An 18,282-nucleotide genomic window follows, 5' to 3' on the forward strand; every position below is an offset into this window, starting at 1 on the left:
ATATGGATTAGCACTAGAGGGAGTGGGTTATTTTTCCAAAATTTTTGGATGTATATATATTTGTTGACAGGTCTTAAAAAAAAATCTTGTCTCTGCTCTAAACCATTTACTTTCTGTCATCTTTGGTCCTTCATGTCTTGAACCTGCCCCTATCCTAGTCCCATCTTTCCTTCTGCCTAGTCTCAAAGTCTTTCTTCTATTTTTGCTTAACCAGTGAATCTGTTAGATTTTCATCATGATACCTTTTGTATATATTTTTTAATTGCTCCATTTCTTTGAAATGTCAAGTCATTCTGTTGTCAATGCATCCATCTTTGCTAACATGCACACATTTCTTTTCCATTCTCATCTAATGTGATTTGTGATAAGGATTTTTGCCAAACCAGTCCTGTGTTCTCTCCATATGTTGTGGAGAATGTCTGTGTACCCTCCAATTCACTGGTGTTTGTTCCGAATTTGTCACTTCCTGTGAAGAGATTCCCATCCTAGTTTGTGACTTTATACTTGTCCAGTTCAGTGATTGCTTTTTATTCATGTGGTATAAATCTTTGTGCTGTGTGTTGGGGCTGGAAGGGTTGGTTCCTAGCTGCCAGGTTGAGTTCTGGTTGCATACAGCTCACTACAGGCACAGGTGAATGCTGCCTTCACCTGGAGCATGCTCAGTGTGGGTAAGAACTGCTTTGAGACTGGAGTCCTCCTATCAAATCACCGACCTTGTGCAAATCAATGTTTTTGCTCAAACTCTTGAGAGCTGCACCAGTTTTCAGAGGAATGATGAAAACTCCCTTCAAGGTTAAGCCAGAGGTCTGAAATAATCAGCCTTCCAGAATAGCTAGTTTTGTCTGATTGAGGTTTGTATTTTCTAGCCCAGTGTTGAAGCACATGAAGATTCAGGTAAAGTCCCCTATGTGAAACAGCTCAGTTCAGCACAGTAACATGTAGGAGAAGTTGTCCAAGAATAGAGTAAAATTGTTAAAATACGGATTTAGCTGCAAGCAGCCAAGCAACCTTGTCATTGCATAGACAAGATAATTAAGATAGATGGTGCCAGTATGCTTTGGAGCTGATGATTAGATGAGATAGAAAAAGCAAAAAATTGGGAAAAACAGTGGGTTATTTACGCAACTTTAGTCATGTACACAGTCTGTGTAAGATTATAAACAGGAAGGTTATTAGCAACATGCACGTGCATGCTTGGAGTCAGCAGCTGGTGTTGTCTGCATGGTTTCATGAATGACGAAAATGCTTTACCTGCTGATTGCTGCAGTTCTCTTTGTAATCCCTTCCAGAAGTCAATAGTTTCTTTTTTTAAAGGAAAAAGAAACTGGATTTTTTTGTCCTCCAAAGTACTAGTTGTACGTCTAATATCAGTCTCTAAATTTCTTTTGAATGTTTGATTCTGAAGTTCACTGTATTGATTTTTAACTTGTCTCTCAACTGTATATATTGAATCACCATAAGGAACCTCAGGCAGATTCTATATTCAACAGAAACATTTTTCTTTCCAAAATTGCTAGCATTTCTATGCAAGAAGTAATCTTCAGTGGCAGGACTTGTGTAAGGGCGTAAGAATAATAAAAAATCCATTCTCTCAGTGAGGAGTGTGCTTGCTGCCCAAGTAATTTTTTTAGTCCCATACCTGGTTTGTTGGCTTTCAGACGCTTTGTCATAAGTGGTGAGACTTTAAAAACTCTTCAACTTTCAGTCAGACTGGCTCTTCAAGCCAGGATTCCTCAGTTGCATCTGTTTTCTCTCATGCTGTGTCTTGCTCTTTGCACGTTCCTTTTATCTGTCTCTACTGCTTAAAAACTGAGATCTATCTTGAATGATACGTGCTTGTAAAATTCCATTTAAAGAAAGTACCTACACTTGGTAGAAGGATAAATATTTAAATACAAGTACAAGGAAAAGGACGAAGTTAATGACCTACTTGATGTGCATGCCTGTAGCAATAGCACAGTTTCTGCTGTCAAAACAAAGTTGTTTTACCTAGCTAATTGTTTATTCTGTGTCATGAATTACTAGGATACTATTGTGAGAGCTTACTTGTGTTTAAGCATATGGAATCCTGTCTGTCTTAAAAAGTGTAATCAAGAAATTTTGCAGATTGATCAGGGAACAGATATACCATAAATGAATTTTAACTAAGTGGAACTGTAAATATGTTGGATCCCTGTTTATAGAGTTGTTTCTCTTATCTGCAAATAGTGTGCAATGGCCTATTGAGCAGCTGTGTATTGATATGCCTTGTGTTGTGTACTGTGGCTTCTGTAATCCTAGGACCACACAGAAGAGAGGAGAATCATTTGGAATCAGCAAAATAGGGAACAAAATAAAAGGTGTATTCAAGAGTTCTGCGATGGAAGGAGCTATGTTGCCTAACTATAACTTAAATGAAGGAGAAGATGATTTTGTGAGTAAAACCATTTAATTTTACATGAAGTCTTTGTTGGACTTAGAGTTTATTTTTTTTCTCCTTTGCTCATTTGAAATTGTTAAATTTCTGCTTTCTTCACTGCACAGTTTTCATGTGCTGGCTTCTGATTAAGTTGCCTTATCTTCCCTGTATTCATTCACAAGCCAAGGTCACATCCCCAGTTTCTGTGCTTCTGAGCTTATTGTTTTTGTACAGAGAAATACCAAAAGTAGCAGTGTCAGATATTTTTATAAACAATGACTTTTTCTCCAGTTCTGGGTAGTAAAGTGTGCACAAGACTGCATGCATGGCTCTTCATCTGCAGCCTGCCACAAGACCTTAAAACCATAAATAACATAGCATAGAAAGCACTGTCACGTTGGTCTGTGATGCAGCATTCTCTCTATCAATCAGGAGCCAGTAGTCCTTTCTCATTTGTCTTGGGTGTCTCCCTGAGTTAATGTTTTTCTTCCATGCTAAACAGTCATGAATAGAGCCAATGGTAGAATTTACTGCATGGGATGTTGTTACCGGAACCACAGTTGGGGGCCGAACGGAAAATTTGAAAAAGGAAAGAGGAGGGAATTGGTTTGAAGCAGAGGTAGACTGTACCAATTAAAATAGAACTGGAGATCTCTGTTTGAATCCTTTCAGATTGAAGAAGGTGTTATGGTGATGGAAGATGATTCTCCTGAGGAGGCTGTTACCACCCCTAATACACCCCGCAACCTTGCTGCGTGGAAAATCAGCATCCCATACGTTGATTTTTTTGATGATCCCTCCTTGGAAAGAAAAGACAGAAAGGAGAGAATTCCTGTATTCTGCATTGATGTAGAGAGAAATGATAGAAGCGCAGGTACGCAGTGTTGCAGATCAGTGAAGTGTCATTCTAAAGGGAACTCAAAATATTCTAGTGCGCTGTGGTCTGTTGGCTCTTGCAGGTGTGTTTTGTATATGTGTTCTTCTGATTTCAAAATAATGGCTTGAAAGTTCTGAGAAAATGAATTTGAGAGATAAATGATCACATTTAGCATTTGCAAGTTGAGAACTGACTCCTCAGCATGAGTCAGTTCTATTTAGACTTCATGCCAAAGTTTGAAATGTTCTCTTTCCAAAAATACTTATCTTAAAATTTGTATTAATAAACACCTGTCATTTTTTTTTCCATCCACTTTGAACTTTGGAATAATGAACAACAAATCATTTTTTATATAACCTTAAAATTAGTTCTTAGGAAATGAAAATGTTTTGCTTATTGGGAACCATCGTGGCGTGCAGTTAGTTTACCAGAATCTGGATTGCAATACATCCATAGGGAGTGGGTGGAAACAACATCATCCTAAGGCTGCTGGGATTTGTCTTAGTGAGACTAATACTTCCACAATAAGCTGAAAGTATTTAAGAGGCATTTAGTGATATCTTTAGTGATAGGATTAAGAATCATCAGCCTTCAAGTTGGTGGCAGAGAACTGTATTCAGCAAGTACTATTTCTGTAAATCATTTGGTTCAATGTTGGAAAATAGATCTAATGTAGTCAGCCATCATAAATGTTGAGATTATGCAGGACTCCATTGTTTAGATTGTAGTGATCCCATAAATGATAATTTCCTTGCTAGTACCGTGTCTGTCTGCCAGTTATGCATTTTACTGTAACATTGAAAGTACCTTGAGGTTTTTGTTACTACAACAGGGGGCTAATGTCATTGAGGTTTTTTTTTTTGTGATAATCAGCATATGTTTGCTGTTGTTAATTTGTCTCCCAGGTGCCATAAAACCTGGTTTATTTTTAACTTTTTTTCTCCAGTTGGACATGAACCTGAGCACTGGTCTGTCTACAGGAGGTATCTTGAATTCTACGTGCTTGAATCAAAACTTACAGAATTTCATGGTACGTTCTCTGTCATTTGGAAAGCTATTTTCCCCCGCTGTGATTATTATTCATTACTTAGATTAAATTTAAAATAATAAAATCAGTGTTTACTGCACTACAAGAACAATTTAAACTCCTTGATATCTTTACTAGGTACATTTCCTGATGCTCAGCTTCCCTCAAAGAGGATCATTGGCCCCAAGAACTATGAGTTCTTAAAATCCAAGAGAGAGGAGTTTCAGGAATATCTCCAGGTATCAAACAAACATTTGGAGCAAAGAATATTTTAAAACTAATGATATAAAACTAATAAAAGAATATCTGGGGTTTTTTGTTTGTTTGTTTCCAAGTAACTTTATATTTACAGAAAGGATTCAAGTGGGCAGTGTTAAAGTTTCACATGACTGAAAACAGAAATCTCGTGCAAATGACGATATCTGTGGCAGTATAATACTTTTTTAATATATTTTTACTATACAGAAACAGATTTTTAAAGGTTAGTTTTAAAGTACTTACACCTCCTTTGTTCCTTCTGTTTCAAAGAAACTTCTGCAACATCCAGAACTAAGTAACAGCCAGCTTTTAGCTGACTTCCTATCCCCTAATGGAGGAGAGACTCAGTTTCTTGATAAAATGTTGCCTGATGTGAATCTTGGTATGTAATATGCTGCTTGTTTATGCTGACAAATAGGAATGCTGTGGATGCTGTGATTGAATTCTGTGATTCTGTGATTGACAGTAATAATGAATAGATAACTCTTGTGGATGTACGAAATAAGAACTCTGCTCCTTCACAGCCCCTAAAATTATAGCTCAGCAAGGAAGGTATGCTGATACTTCTTCCTTGAAGAAAAAAGACATTTTGAAGTTTTGGAAAAAATTGCTTCAGTGGCTTTTGAGTTTTTGTGTCGGCAAGCAAGATAAGGTTTCTCTTAATGAATTGCATAGTTCAAGAAAATTTACAGTATTGTCACAAGTCAAATCTGCATGTGTCTCTCATTGTTTGCAGATGAGATGGCATGAACACTTACAAAACTATCTTTGGATTTTATTGATTAAACTCCTCTTATTTTTTTATTCTGAAAACTACAGTATTTGATATTTCTAGTATTAGCTGGTGTTAAGATCTTTTCTAGCATGAGCTACTTGACAGAAACTGTGTGTGTGATACAGGCAGGTCAAATGGAAATTCAGAAGTTCTAATGTCTAATGACAGTTCACAATAAATCAAAAAAGTTGACTGTAGTGTGACTTGGCTGCAGCGTAGCTGTCCCAGAATAGTGGGCCTGAGCTGGTCAGGTCAGCCTCATGGCCATTCTGTCTCCATGTCCTGTGCCACTTGTGGCTGTGGTCCCAGAGAGCCTGTCTGAGCTGCACCACTGCAGCTCCTGGTCATGGTGTGGTTGGGGCAGCCCTTCTCTTGGTCTGCTTCATGAGTTGTTGAGTGTGATTTCTGTTCTGAGCCTCCAGTCAAAAGGTTTTGGTTTTGTTTCAGGTCTCCCTTCTAGATCCAACTGTACATCCTTATAAAAGCTTATAATTATGGTGTTTAATACATTTCCTATCTGAGACAGTGCTTCACTTCCATAAAGAGCATTATAACAAGTCTTGGCATTTTGGTCGGGCTTTTTGTGAGGATGAGAGTTTTTATTATTATCATTTGATCATTGTACATACTTTCCGATGTAAATTCCATATTTAATGACATGTAGATAAGAAAAATGTTACGGTAACTGTGGTGCTTAAAATAAAACTAGTCCTAGACACTTTCATTTTTCAGCATTCAAAGTTACTGTGCCATATCCTGATAGCCTTATCAGGACACAAGAGCTGATCTTTAAGGCCACAGCTGTATCCTATCCAGTTTAGAAAATTCAGCTCGCCAGGGTTTTTGAGGCTGGGTCTCCCCAGAATCTCTCCAGATTTGCTGATTTTTTCACAGGAAGAGGAGAATCTGAGTTATCTTAATTTCTTCTGTGATAAGTGTTTATGCTTCTGTGAGTAACTTAAATATAAGGAATTTTGTCTCTACTGGTGTTGAAGCAGTACTACTGTTACAGTGTTAGAGCTATTTATGGTTAAACTCTGGAAGAATTAAGAGGTAGAACTATAGTACTTTATTGTGGGGTTTTAAAAAAGTATTCAGATTAATAATCTGTATATTTCCAAGTATATTTTCTTGAAAAGTAGTAATCACTAGGTTGCAAGCTGGTTTTGTGCCGAATCAGAAAAAAAACCCAAGCAGATTTTTAAAAATTATTGTATTTTCAGATAACTACTAGACAATGAGTACATAAAATCTAGCAGAGCAAAATGTCTTTCAAATCAGACAGTAATAACAGAAAATGTTTGTTTGTTTCTAATTGTAGGTAAAATCATAAAATCTGTTCCGGGAAAGCTGATGAAAGAGGTGAGTAAGCCTTTCAGGTTGCCAATATCTTAACTTCATTAGCTAATTTTATGAGATGACTGAGTTACAGGCTAATCAAAACTTTGTTTGAAAATTCTTCTTTTTTTGTTGCTTTTGTTTTCACTTTCCCATAATTATGCAAGTGACAAGTCACTAATTATTTTTTTTCAGAAAGGTCAGCATTTGGAGCCATTCATCATGAATTTTATTAACTCCTGTGAATCTCCCAAGCCTAAACCGAGCAGGCCTGAACTTACCATTCTGAGTCCCACTTCTGAAAATAACAAGAAGGTATAGTAAGTCATGTTCCTTTCCCATTTTGCAGAAGTGGGGAAGACTGACCACACATTTTCTCTCACACTAGGGAGCTGTCTTAGAGCTCATTAACTAAAATTACTTCAGATGAAGCCAAGCTGGAAAATGCTGTCTAGGAATGCAGACACGGAGGGTGTTCAGTCCAAAGGCCAGACCAAAGGTAGACTGGAGTAACACACTTTCCTGCTCCCCCAATACGTGTGGCATAGACTTGAGCTGTTCAGTTCTGCACTTTCACTTCTGTTGTGAGACATGACATCTTTGTGCAGATGTGTAGCCTTCCAGTTCCTGAGGGAAGCCTGCAAGAAGGATGGAGTGAGGCTGCAAGAGCATTTAGTGACAGGACAAGGGGAAAAGGAACTGAGAGTAGGTTTAGATTAGATATTAGGAAAAAATGTGTAACTCTGAGGGTGGTGAGGTGCTGGAACAGACTGCTCATAGAGATTGTGGATTCCTCATTCCTGGAAGTATTTAGGGCCAGACTGGATGGAGCTCTGGGCAGCCTGGTCTAGTGGAAGGTGTCCCTGCCCATGGCAGAGGGTTGGGACTAGATAGTCTTTGAGGTCCTTTCCAAGCCAGTCCATTCTGTGATTATGTGCAGTAACTGCTGTGCAGCAGCAAGGCACCTCACTTCTGGTGAAGGAGGGGAATGCCAAAGGTCTGTTCCAGGACAGTGTGAGCTGCCTGCATGGAGTCCATGTGGGCATCTGGCAGGCAGCCAAAGGTTAGCGCTTCCCGAGTGCCCATTTGGGAGAAGAGCATGTTATCTCAGAGCAAGAGAGTTCTTCAGATTTTTGGTAAATGGTGGTCGATTTCCACCTTATGCTTGTATTGTCACTGTGTTCTCATGTGTCTTTTCTGGCACAGGTCTGTTTATTTCAGTTTCAGCATGCTGGACTGTGCTGAAATGACAAGGCGTGATCCCTGGTGCTGCCATGAGTGGGGTGCCTGCAGGCTCCCTCTTCCTCAGCAGGCTGAATAAGAAATGCCTGAAGGTCTGTCTGGGCAGGCCCAGTCGGAAATGTGCCTAATGCTCTGACAGATCTGCATGCTCCTTCCTTTTGAGTGTTCCTGGGGCATGTGTGTGTTTGTGTGGTCTAAATATTGGTGGAAAGATTTCTGTTTAAAAATGCACTATGAAAGTGGGTAGTCAACCCCAATATAACCAGGAGCAATTGGATTTCATTCTGTATCAGATCCACTTAGAAATAAGAGTTACCAACCTGCCTGGTTAAAAAAACTCAAATGAACAAAAAAAGTCTGCTTTCCCCTCCTAGCAGGATTTCTGGCCATGTTTCTGTTCTGAAGGTCTGTAAGCAGCTTGATCATCTTCTGAACATATTTTTGTCAGACTTGCTATAATAGGTCAGGACTTCTCAGCTGATGCAGACTTTGCAAAATATGCCAATAAAGGCGTTGTTCTGCTGGCTTGTGATGGCCTGCCAACAGCAATAAAAGCTGTTTTTGGAACACCAGCAGTATAATAAATGTTTTTGAGTAGCTACTTGGAGGAAGACGTGGTCACTTTCACTGACTGATATGATTCAGACACTGCATAAAATCTTTCTTCTTATTCTTTTGGTATCCTCTGTACTTTTTAAATAAGCAGGAAGAACAGGAGAGAGGTTTATGCCTCTGGCTGTAGATATTGTTCATAGTCATGGTATTGTTTTTGTATAGTTCACACCTGTGCTGGAATGTATGGGTGTATGTTTGCATATGCACTCACCGTTGAGTAACTTTTTTTTTTTCTGTGAGGCACTTCATGTGAGCATTCATGCTTCCTTTGCTTGCTTTTCCCAATAAGGCATGATAGCCTATTGTACAAGGGAATTACTTTGGTCTTTTTTCTTAATACAGGCCTTTTATCTTTCACTGACTTCAAGAACTTGACTACCATTATTAATCAATACTAATTCATGGAATTTCCTCATTGTAAGCCTTTTAAGAATATTTCATGGTTATAATTGCTGTTTAATCTTAAAGGTACAAATAATGACAGCATTGAGGTTTGTAGTGTTAGTCTCAAATATTAACATGCACAGAAACATCTAAAGCAAAATCCTGTGCTTATCTGAATTGGGAGTATAATCTCAACTTCTGTGCTAGATAACCAGTTGTGTGTTTTTCACTTGAATTTCTTCTGAGCCAAGACACTAGAAAGTGTAAAATATGAAGTATGCCACTTTGTATTATGGCTGCTGCAGAGCATTGTAGATTGCATTCTGAAATGCTTTCAGTGTGTCTCTGATCCAGGAACCATTACTGTTTAAAGTGCATCACAAATCATCTGTGTATGGTGATACAGTCAGCATTCAGAGGATGTTGCTCCTGGTTTGGGTGAAAGAGGAAATAGCACTTGAAAGTCAAGAAGCTTTGCCCTAATCTGGCCTTCATGTTTGATTTTTTTATAGGTTACCTACCAGATTGCTGTTAGTGATTTAGTTTAGCCTCCAGACACTGAACCTATGTCTACATTGCACAATGAGCTGCTTTGAGTTGGCTCAGTATGTATCACCTTTGTCAGCTTGTGAGGTATATCTAAAAAATAAAGGAGGCTCTTGTTGAAGTTACAATACTACAGCTAAGGTTTTTCTGCTATTCTGGTTTCAGTATTGTGGAGGATGTAGACTTTAGTTTGTATGGAGTTTTTTAAGCAACCTGCCAGGGATGTTTCCGTAAAGTAGGTGTGAACAATTATGTGTTCTTTTTAGGCTTGTTACATTCCTGGATACCAGTCATCCACCAGTGCATTAGCCATATTTGCCCTTCTGTGTAATTTATGTAATAACTCGGTGTTGTTTAGTTTGAGTGAACCTTGTGAAGGTAATACCAGCAGCTCAGCACTTAACAAAAGAGAGGGCCTGATGGAGTACAGGTCAAAAACCTGACTCTTGCCAGATGTCCTGATGTAATTTTTCCTAAGAGTGCAAAGCATTCTGTTTAAGAGACTTGTGTGATGTTGTGATTTGCATGTTTTTAGCTTTATTTATTTTGGGGAGAATTGCAGTACAGAAAGTGAACCATATATAAGCAAATTACTTCCTGTTCCTTGGAACTAATGTTATTTTGGGAGTGGTAAAAAAACCTCTCTGAGTGGCAATCACCTCAGCCTAGGCAATTCTGTGATTATGTTGCATTTGCTTCTAGTTCTTGGATTTTTTTTTTAGAGCCCTGGCATAAACTTTTGAACTTTCTTTTCATAATACAGAGTATCTGGTATAAATCCTATTTTATATCTAGATTAACTATTTTGGCAAGTTAATTTAAAATAAACTGTCAGTATGGATTGCTAGATATTAAACATGGAAAGCATCAGGATTTAGATCCTGATTTTTCCTTTCCCTCTTTTAGGATTCACAGACTTGGGGGCAGGGGAGACAAGGACTGCTACCTAGGTGGTTTGGGACCCCTTTTGGTGTTCAGGGAAAAGGCTCTTGGAGTTTTGCAAGAATTAGAGTATCTTTTCAGAAAGAGCCAAAGGCAAGGAAATAAAGGGATCACGGAGGAAGGTGATGACATAGGAGAATAGAAGGCTAAAGGAATATAACTGAGAAATGAGATAAATGGAAAGAAACTGAAATGTTAGTTCATGAAGATTTTACTATAAATAGTTAAACTGGCAGGGGGAAAAGGCATTTCTCTGTGTAAAAAACTTGTATATTTTGTCTAGAAACCATTGTATTTATTTCAAAGTGGAAGCCAACAAGAACTTCTGGGAGTACTTTGATGTTGTAGGCTTCCCTTGTGATTTAAGGCAGACAAACTCTGTATCCTCTTAGCCCCTCATTTAAGAGATCCATAAGGATGGATCAAGGAAATCAGAGCCTATGACAAAAATCTAGGTGCATACAGTCATATAATTGTTTAGGTTGGAAGAAGGTAGTGGGAGCAGAAAAGCTCATGAATTAATGTCCCAGTGCTGATTTGTTCTGAACCCAGGTATTTTGGTTGTTGTGTATCTTGGCAGCATGTGATGTGCTCTTTATCGGAAAGTGAAGGATGTGAAAAAGCAAAACCAGAAACAATTAAACAAATCAACACCCCTGATCAGTTCTTTGGAAGCTCTGGAAAGAAGCTGCTTTTATAAAAAGAAACCAAAGAACTGGTGGCTATCCCTTTGCCTTTGAATGCAGTGGTTTCAGTCTTTTGTTTCTGTTTTTAGCTTTTTAATGATCTGTTCAAGAATAATGCAAACCGGTCTGAGAATACAGAGAGACGACAAAATCAGAACTACTTCCTGGAAATGATGACTGTAGAAGGAGTCTATGACTACTTAATGTATGTTGGTAAGAAGTGATTTCTCTTAATTATTCATATACTTCATGACAAATATGAAGTTCACAGTCTCTGGTAAGAAATGAAATCCTATTGCAGCAGTCATACATAACTCAACACTTTCAAGCTTATACACAACTTAGTGACATGGTCATTCCTTAGAAGACTTTATTTTGGTGCTAAAATGTCATTTATCATTCATCACTGCTTAGTTGCTTTGTTATGTCTCCATCTTTCTGCATCTCAGTAGTATGAGCTTATCAGAGTAGGTCTCATCCCTTTTCTCAGGTCTACCTAGGCTGCTGATAGACTCTGGGAATTGGAATTGTTAAATTAATGTAAATAGCTAAAGGAAGTATTTGATAAGCGCTGTGGAGAATACTGATATTTTCAGTGCTGCACTAACAAAACTGAAATTTTTTTTCCTTGCTTGCAATCTTTTTTTTTTCTTTTCTTTTGAATAAATCATTCCTTTATCATGAACAGTAGGAGACCCTCATATATGTTACTACTCATTGATGTTGCTGTGACTTTGCAGGTAGGGTAGTTTTCCACATTCCTGACTGGCTGCATCATCTCTTGATGGGAGGAAGAATTCTCTTCAAAAACACGTTGGAATTGTACACAGACTATTACTTGCATAACAAGTTAGAGCAGCTGTTTGAGGAGCACCGGTTGGTTTCTCTGATAACACTACTGAGAGGTCAGTAATAGTTACATCTTTGATGAGAAAATATTGCTTAAGTCTGATGTATGAAATCCCTTCAGTGAAGTTTCTGAGTGCTAAACTTTGCAATGCTGACTAACACTGGTGGAGTATTAAAAATCAAGTGGGCCTGGACTAACTTCAAAGCTTGTTGTGGAAAGATGCTAAGCCACCTATGTTGTATGCCAGTGATGATTACAGAAAGTATTATGAATAATAAATTGCTTGGGTATGCAAAGAACAAGAAAAACAGAATAAAGTGGTTTAGTGCATCAATGCAAATGTTTCATGAAGTTGTCAAGTTACCTCACTTGTGTACTACATCAGTCTTTTATTGTTAATTTTTGGGTTCCCTTTGTTGTGGTCGGCTCTTGAGAGGGCTTGAGTGTTCCTGACCTTCAAATAAAGGAAGAGGAGAGCGACTAAAAAAAATTTTAAATTACCTCACAGTTGTAGAATATTACATGACTGGAGTCTGATCCAAACACTGCATCTGGCCAGAACTCTGGAGTCGGGACAGCTCTGTCCTTATCAAACCAAAAATAAAGCTTGTGAAAGGCAAAAAATGAGAGCCTAAAACCAAAACTGAGCAGCTGGTATTTCAGATGAATAGCAATCCTTGCTTTCTCATTCATAAATTTAGGTAAATTTGAAGTTTTGACAGTTCCAATCAGTGTTTTAGCACAAGGTGTAAATACTGCTTATAGTTTTGAAAGCATAAGGGAAATTGTGATTAAGGAGATCATAATTAACCTAAAATGGAATTGATCCAAACTTTAAAGGGAATTCTTTAAACTTTGACAAGAATGGAAACAAATTGTGAAAAGATGATTGTCCTTCAAACAGGAAGGGTATTCTGGATTTGATCAGGCTAATGTAAGCAAAAAGTATGACCTGACAAGACTAGAATTCCCTTCTAATCAACAAAATACAGAGAAGAAGTTCAGTTTTGAAGCCACAATCCAAAACATATTTCTGTGTCAGTGATGTGTAGCTGCCTAAAGATACATTTTTTTTCAATGTGTCCTTGCTGCAGATGCTGTGTTCTGTGAGAACACTGAGCCTCGCTCTCTCCAGGACAAACAGAAACGAGCAAAGCAGACTTTTGAAGAAATGATGAGATACATTCCAGGTTCTGTATTCCATGACTGCCTCTATGAGTGTGGTTAATTGTTCAAGCACATATTTAGCCCAAATACAGTCACACTGTCTTTCCAAATCAAATAATACTTGTGCTGCTGAGGTTTGAGTTGACTGGAATACCAGGTGTAAAAACCCAACAGTTCAGTTTCTTCATTTAAGTGTTACTGAATAAAGTTGCAGAATAATGATTAATAAAGACATGGTGATGGAATCAAGAGCTTTACACATGTACTTAGTACCATAATTTTTCATCTTTTGAATGTTCCTATGGTTTGTACTTTATCCAGATGAAAACCATGTTAATAAAAGGCACATCATTAAGCTGGAAGGTACATCTGAGTTGTCCTCACACTGTGTAAACTAGGAAAGAGGGGCCCATTTAATTGAAAGTAATTTTTTAAAATCCACTTGTGGTTTATTAAACAGTGCATTAGAACAAAACATTGATATTATAAAAAGTTTAGTAATTATTTTGGTGTGGAGCCCTGAAGGAAAGGGAAGAGAAAAGGATGAACCCAAAAGTGTGGGGTTTTTTTCCATTTACCATTTGAGACAGAAAAAAAATTGAACTCTAATTTAAACTTTTTTTCTTATTAATTAATCAAGTTCTGTAACTGCATCATAAAGCTGCTTTGCAGCATTTGCTCATGACTTGTATATTTCTTTTTGGAATTTGGTCCAGATTTAATAGGCAAGTGCATTGGGGAAGAGGCTAAATATGAAGGCATCAGGCTTCTGTTTGATGGACTGCAGCAACCAGTGCTCAACAAACAGGTAACTCATAACGTGTGACAAACCTGCCTCCTGGCACAGGATTTACTAAAATGAATGTTTGATATAGCAGAGTAGTGGGCTCTTACTCAGAATTAAGAAAAAAAAAGCAAAAAAAAAAAAAAAAGCAGTAGTTTTGCCTTGGAGTGTCCTTAATTTTCTGTATTTTCTTTTAGTTAACTTATGTTCTGCTGGACATTGGAATTCAAGAGCTCTTTCCAGAGCTGAGTAAGGTATGTGCTAACTCCATTCTTCAAGCTGCTGCTGAGTCTGTCACTGGTGCATTTTTTCTGTTGTTACTACTAATATTCTTAATTTTGGAGGAAATGACGTGTTTTCCAGTATGTTGAAATAATGGAAATCTGGATTACATTTTGGCTAATTAGCTCTTTCCAAATCAGCTCGAGCCCATTTGTTTAGCATGCAGCAAGTCTGAGTTGCCTTTCAGGAGACTTGGACAGATCAACCAGCAGTTGGGATCTCTGTGCCTTTGATTGATTTGTCTCCACTCTATTTTATTAATTTTCCAATTTAGGAAGGGAATTCTGTGTGCAAAGCTCAGGTGAAGCTGCAGCATTTTTCTTGAGAATATCTGGCAGGAGGATTTCTTACCTCTAATTTGGTCACTGCAATGTTAACTTCAGCTATTCAGATAAAGGAGAAAGAATTTGCACAAGAGAAGTGGCTATATAAATGCATATCACTAGCTTGGGATCTGTCTGATATCTATTCTTGTGTATATCAAACCTTGACAGATTTTTGCATAGCAATTTTACAGTTTGGTCTTCATGGCAAGCAGGAAATACCTGCTAGTTACCTAGTAAAAAACAAAACCCCAAACAAATTTTAAAAACCCCCTCTCTAACAATAAATGTTCATTGCATGAATCCTGTGCCTGAGAACTGTGGCGTGCCAGCAGTGATTTGTTTTGCATGACAAACAGAAACAAATACGAGATCTTGGAACAAGCCAGGACACTTGCATTGTTTTCAGTGAAATGAGGCTGGCTCAGCAAGTCTGACCTACTTTGTGCTTCAGCTCTGTAGCTGCCCTCCTCCAGCCAGTGCTCAGACAGCTGACCAAGGCAACAAGGAAGTAGCCTGGGAACTTGAGTGCAGAAAAAAAGACCTGACTTAGCCCTGTTATTTTACTCAGCTGGACTGGTTTTGTATCTCAGCAGCTAATTATATATATTTATTGTAACACTGGTCTTTCTTCAGTTGATTGTGGAAAAAATGAATGGCATTTAAATAGTCTTGAAAGCACCAGCCAGGCCCAGAGGGTGGTGATTGATGGAATGAAGTCTAGTTGGAGGCAGGCCGGTAACGAGGGAGTTATCCAAGGGGTCAGTTGTGGCTCCAGTCTGTTTAACATCCTCATTAATATCTGGATGATGGGACAGAGTGCAAGGCCTGATGAGGACACAAAACTGGGAGGAGCGGCTGATACACCAGAGGACCATGCTACCTTCCAAAGGGACCTAAACAGGCTGGAGAAATAGACTGGCAGGAACCTGATGAACTTCAAGAAAGGGAAGTGCAAAGTCCTGATCCTGGGGAAGAACAGCCCCAGGTGCTAGGGTGGGCTGGGGGCCAGCTAGCTGGACAGACACAAAGTTGAAGAAAGGGCTGATGGTACCCTGGGCTGCAATAGGAGCAGTGTTGCCAGCAGGTCCAGGGAGGTGATGCTGCCCCTCTGCTCGGTAGTGGTGAGGCCACACCTGGAGTGCTGTGTCTAGGTCTGGGCTTCCCAGTACAAGATGGACATCGACCTACTGGAATGAATCTGGTGGAGAGCTATGAGGATGATGAAGGAACTGGAGCATATTTCCTATGAGAAGAGGCTAGAGAGCAGGGAATGTTCAGCCTAGAGAAGAAAGCTCAGAGGATCATATCGATGTCTGTAAATACTGAGGGCATGGCACAATGAACACAGAACCAGTGGTGGCCACTAACAAGACCAGTGGCAGCAGGCACAAACTGAAACACCAGAGGTTCCCTCTGAACATCAAGAAACACTTATTCACTAAGAGGGGAAATGCAAGATGGAGAGGTGTATGGGTCAAGGGATAGCAGTGGTTTTCATCCTGAGCCCTAAAAACATTTTCCCAAAATCATTGCAAACACTTGTCACTGTGAAACCGCTTGGAAAGAGAATTGTTTCTTCTGAACAACTGCAGAGGGGAAGTTTAAAAGTAATGACTGGTTCTTACTTAGCTATCCATGCATGTGTGTATTGGGGGGAATCAATCCAATGCATTTTCTCTCAGCTTTGACTGGTCCTTTTTAAGTTGCTTCATACCAAAATGTTTTTGTAGTTACAGTGAAGAATGGAAAAATGTTTCCGGCCAGTCAGCTTGTAAAGGGGAAACTGAGCATCCCAGAAGTTTTGTTTTGAGCACTGCTCCTTTGGCAGGGAAAACAGTGATGGGAGAAATGGGAAGATTTTCCTTAGTGGGGATGTCAGTCTGCTTCCCACTCCTGAGATTGGTATCTGGAAGGCATTTCCTGCCGCACGTACCAGTGCGGATATTCGCTGGATCACTCTGTGTGCTCTGTCTGATGGCAGCATGTGTAAGCCAGCCAGCTCCAAGAGCTGAAAAGCTCCTCTGAGACAGTGTACAGCCAGTCCCTCAGGAGTCTGTCAGACAGGATACAAGGAAAAGGGACAGCTGAAAGGGAAAAAGCATTCTGGGCAGAGTAAGGAAAGAAATCCAACTGAAAAAATATGTCTCCAGTACTATTTCCAGAGCAGAAAATTGCTGTGTTAGGAAAGCTGTATTTAGTAGTTAGTAATGGGGGAGTTGAGAACTTCTAGAGGAAGAAGAAAACACCTATTTTGAGAAATCATATTAAAACCCAGTAGCCTTCCATTCTTTTAACTCTAGTTTCAAGTGGATGTTTTCAGATATCATTAATCATTGCAGCTCAGTTCAGTCATTTCTATGTAATTACACATTTTCAAACTTAATAAGTAAATTTCCCCCCTTTCCTGTTTAACAGGGTCCAAAGGAAGCAAGCTCTGTGTCAAGTTGGATGTGAGTGGACACCCAGTAGGATCTGCTGTGCACTGCTGTAAAAGGACATGTGACATTTTAACATTGCCTTGTATATTTTGTTGTAAATAACATAAAATTTAAGTTCAAAAAATACCTTTATGCAATAAAGATATTAAAATTTAATACCAATTGCAAGTAAATAAAATATTTGTACTTTTAATTTAAAAACTTGTTTTAGCTATTACCAGTAAAAGTCTAATTAATTTCACCAAAATCTCTCAGTGAATGAAATTACAGGATGACATCAAAAAAGACAGCTGGGCAATCAGCCAACTTATGCTTTGCTAAAAGAGCAATTACTGGATGTCTTCCTGAAAGTATATGTAGAAAAATTGTTTGGAAGAAGTTGTAGAATACTCCCATTAAGTTATTTTAAAGTGTCTTAACAAATACTTTTTTTTTCCAAACAAAGGTATATGATTAAATCTATTGGATATAAATAATTAATCTCAGAACTGTCTTTAGCCTTCATCTTTCTGTGAGCATGGAAAGTCACATTTGTAATTCAGTCTTTTTAACACCTGACCTGCAAATCTAAAGCCCTCTAAAAATAATAACGGATGTGAAAAGAAATTTTAACGCAGTTTCTTATCTGGCTTTGTGGGTTTTTTTCTGACATCCTCTTTACAGGCTTAGAAAAGAGGATGTGAGTCTGTTCACAGCATTTTATAAAAATTCATTCATATAAAAACGTGTGGAAGATTTTTCTCTGTAAGTCTTGATTTGTTGACCCAGCCTTTATAAAAGACATTTTGAAAAGGACTTCTATGTGTGGGTTTATAACAAGTTTTACTCGCAGAACAATACAGAGATGCTTTAATAGGCATTCCTTCATTTTTTTTCTTTTCAAACACCCATTTTCTACAAACACACCAATCTAATGCAGCATGGGTGTTCTTTGTCAGTATAATTCGTCTGTATTACTGTTGCAAACCTTTCCCTTCTGTTTGCCAAAGGAAGGTAAAAGTGTTGTTTCTCTCCTTTCTGGCTCTGCCAAAGCAGTTGTTGCAACTCTCACAGTCTGTGTGCAGGCACAGCTCTGTCCATCAGTGCCCTCTCTGTTACTGGTTTGATGTTGATGAGGGAAGACCGTTCTGTAAATGAACAACTTGGGGGGTAGAAGTGGCAAATCATCAATGCCAGGGCATAACTCCCAGTGTGACAAGGTCAGTTGTTGTCTCCCTGTTCTACACCCCTTACCTAATACAGCTGTGTAGTCCAGAGCCTTTCAGGCACAGCCCTTGAATGGATGTGGAAGTGAATGGGGTCTTTAAATTTCAGCATCCTGAAAGTTTATCTTAATGCCCCTTCTCC

At 38.6% G+C, this 18,282-nt stretch overlaps 1 protein-coding gene across 6 annotated transcripts in view; it reads left to right on the top strand.

Annotated features, from left to right (window-relative positions):
- Positions 1-17,659, top strand: part of SNX14 (sorting nexin 14) — a 45,171-nt gene extending 27,512 nt beyond the window's left edge. For all 6 annotated transcript variants that reach the window (XM_041412286.1, XM_041412283.1, XM_041412285.1 and 3 more), the window contains 13 exons: positions 2,281-2,413; positions 3,071-3,272; positions 4,222-4,305; positions 4,441-4,541; positions 4,831-4,942; positions 6,657-6,697; positions 6,869-6,988; positions 11,178-11,301; positions 11,829-11,993; positions 13,033-13,128; positions 13,822-13,913; positions 14,087-14,143; positions 16,913-17,659. In XM_041412286.1, the coding sequence (XP_041268220.1) occupies positions 2,281-2,413; positions 3,071-3,272; positions 4,222-4,305; positions 4,441-4,541; positions 4,831-4,942; positions 6,657-6,697; positions 6,869-6,988; positions 11,178-11,301; positions 11,829-11,993; positions 13,033-13,128; positions 13,822-13,913; positions 14,087-14,143; positions 16,913-16,951 (1,366 nt within the window). In that variant the 3' untranslated portion in view covers positions 16,952-17,659. The remainder of the gene's footprint in view (positions 1-2,280; positions 2,414-3,070; positions 3,273-4,221; positions 4,306-4,440; positions 4,542-4,830; positions 4,943-6,656; positions 6,698-6,868; positions 6,989-11,177; positions 11,302-11,828; positions 11,994-13,032; positions 13,129-13,821; positions 13,914-14,086; positions 14,144-16,912) is intronic.
- Positions 17,660-18,282: the final 623 nt, after the last annotated feature.

This window comes from Onychostruthus taczanowskii, unplaced genomic scaffold, assembly GCF_017590055.1.
Source record: "Onychostruthus taczanowskii isolate IOZ18803 unplaced genomic scaffold, ASM1759005v1 scaffold39, whole genome shotgun sequence".
Lineage (NCBI taxonomy): Eukaryota > Metazoa > Chordata > Aves > Passeriformes > Passeridae > Onychostruthus > Onychostruthus taczanowskii.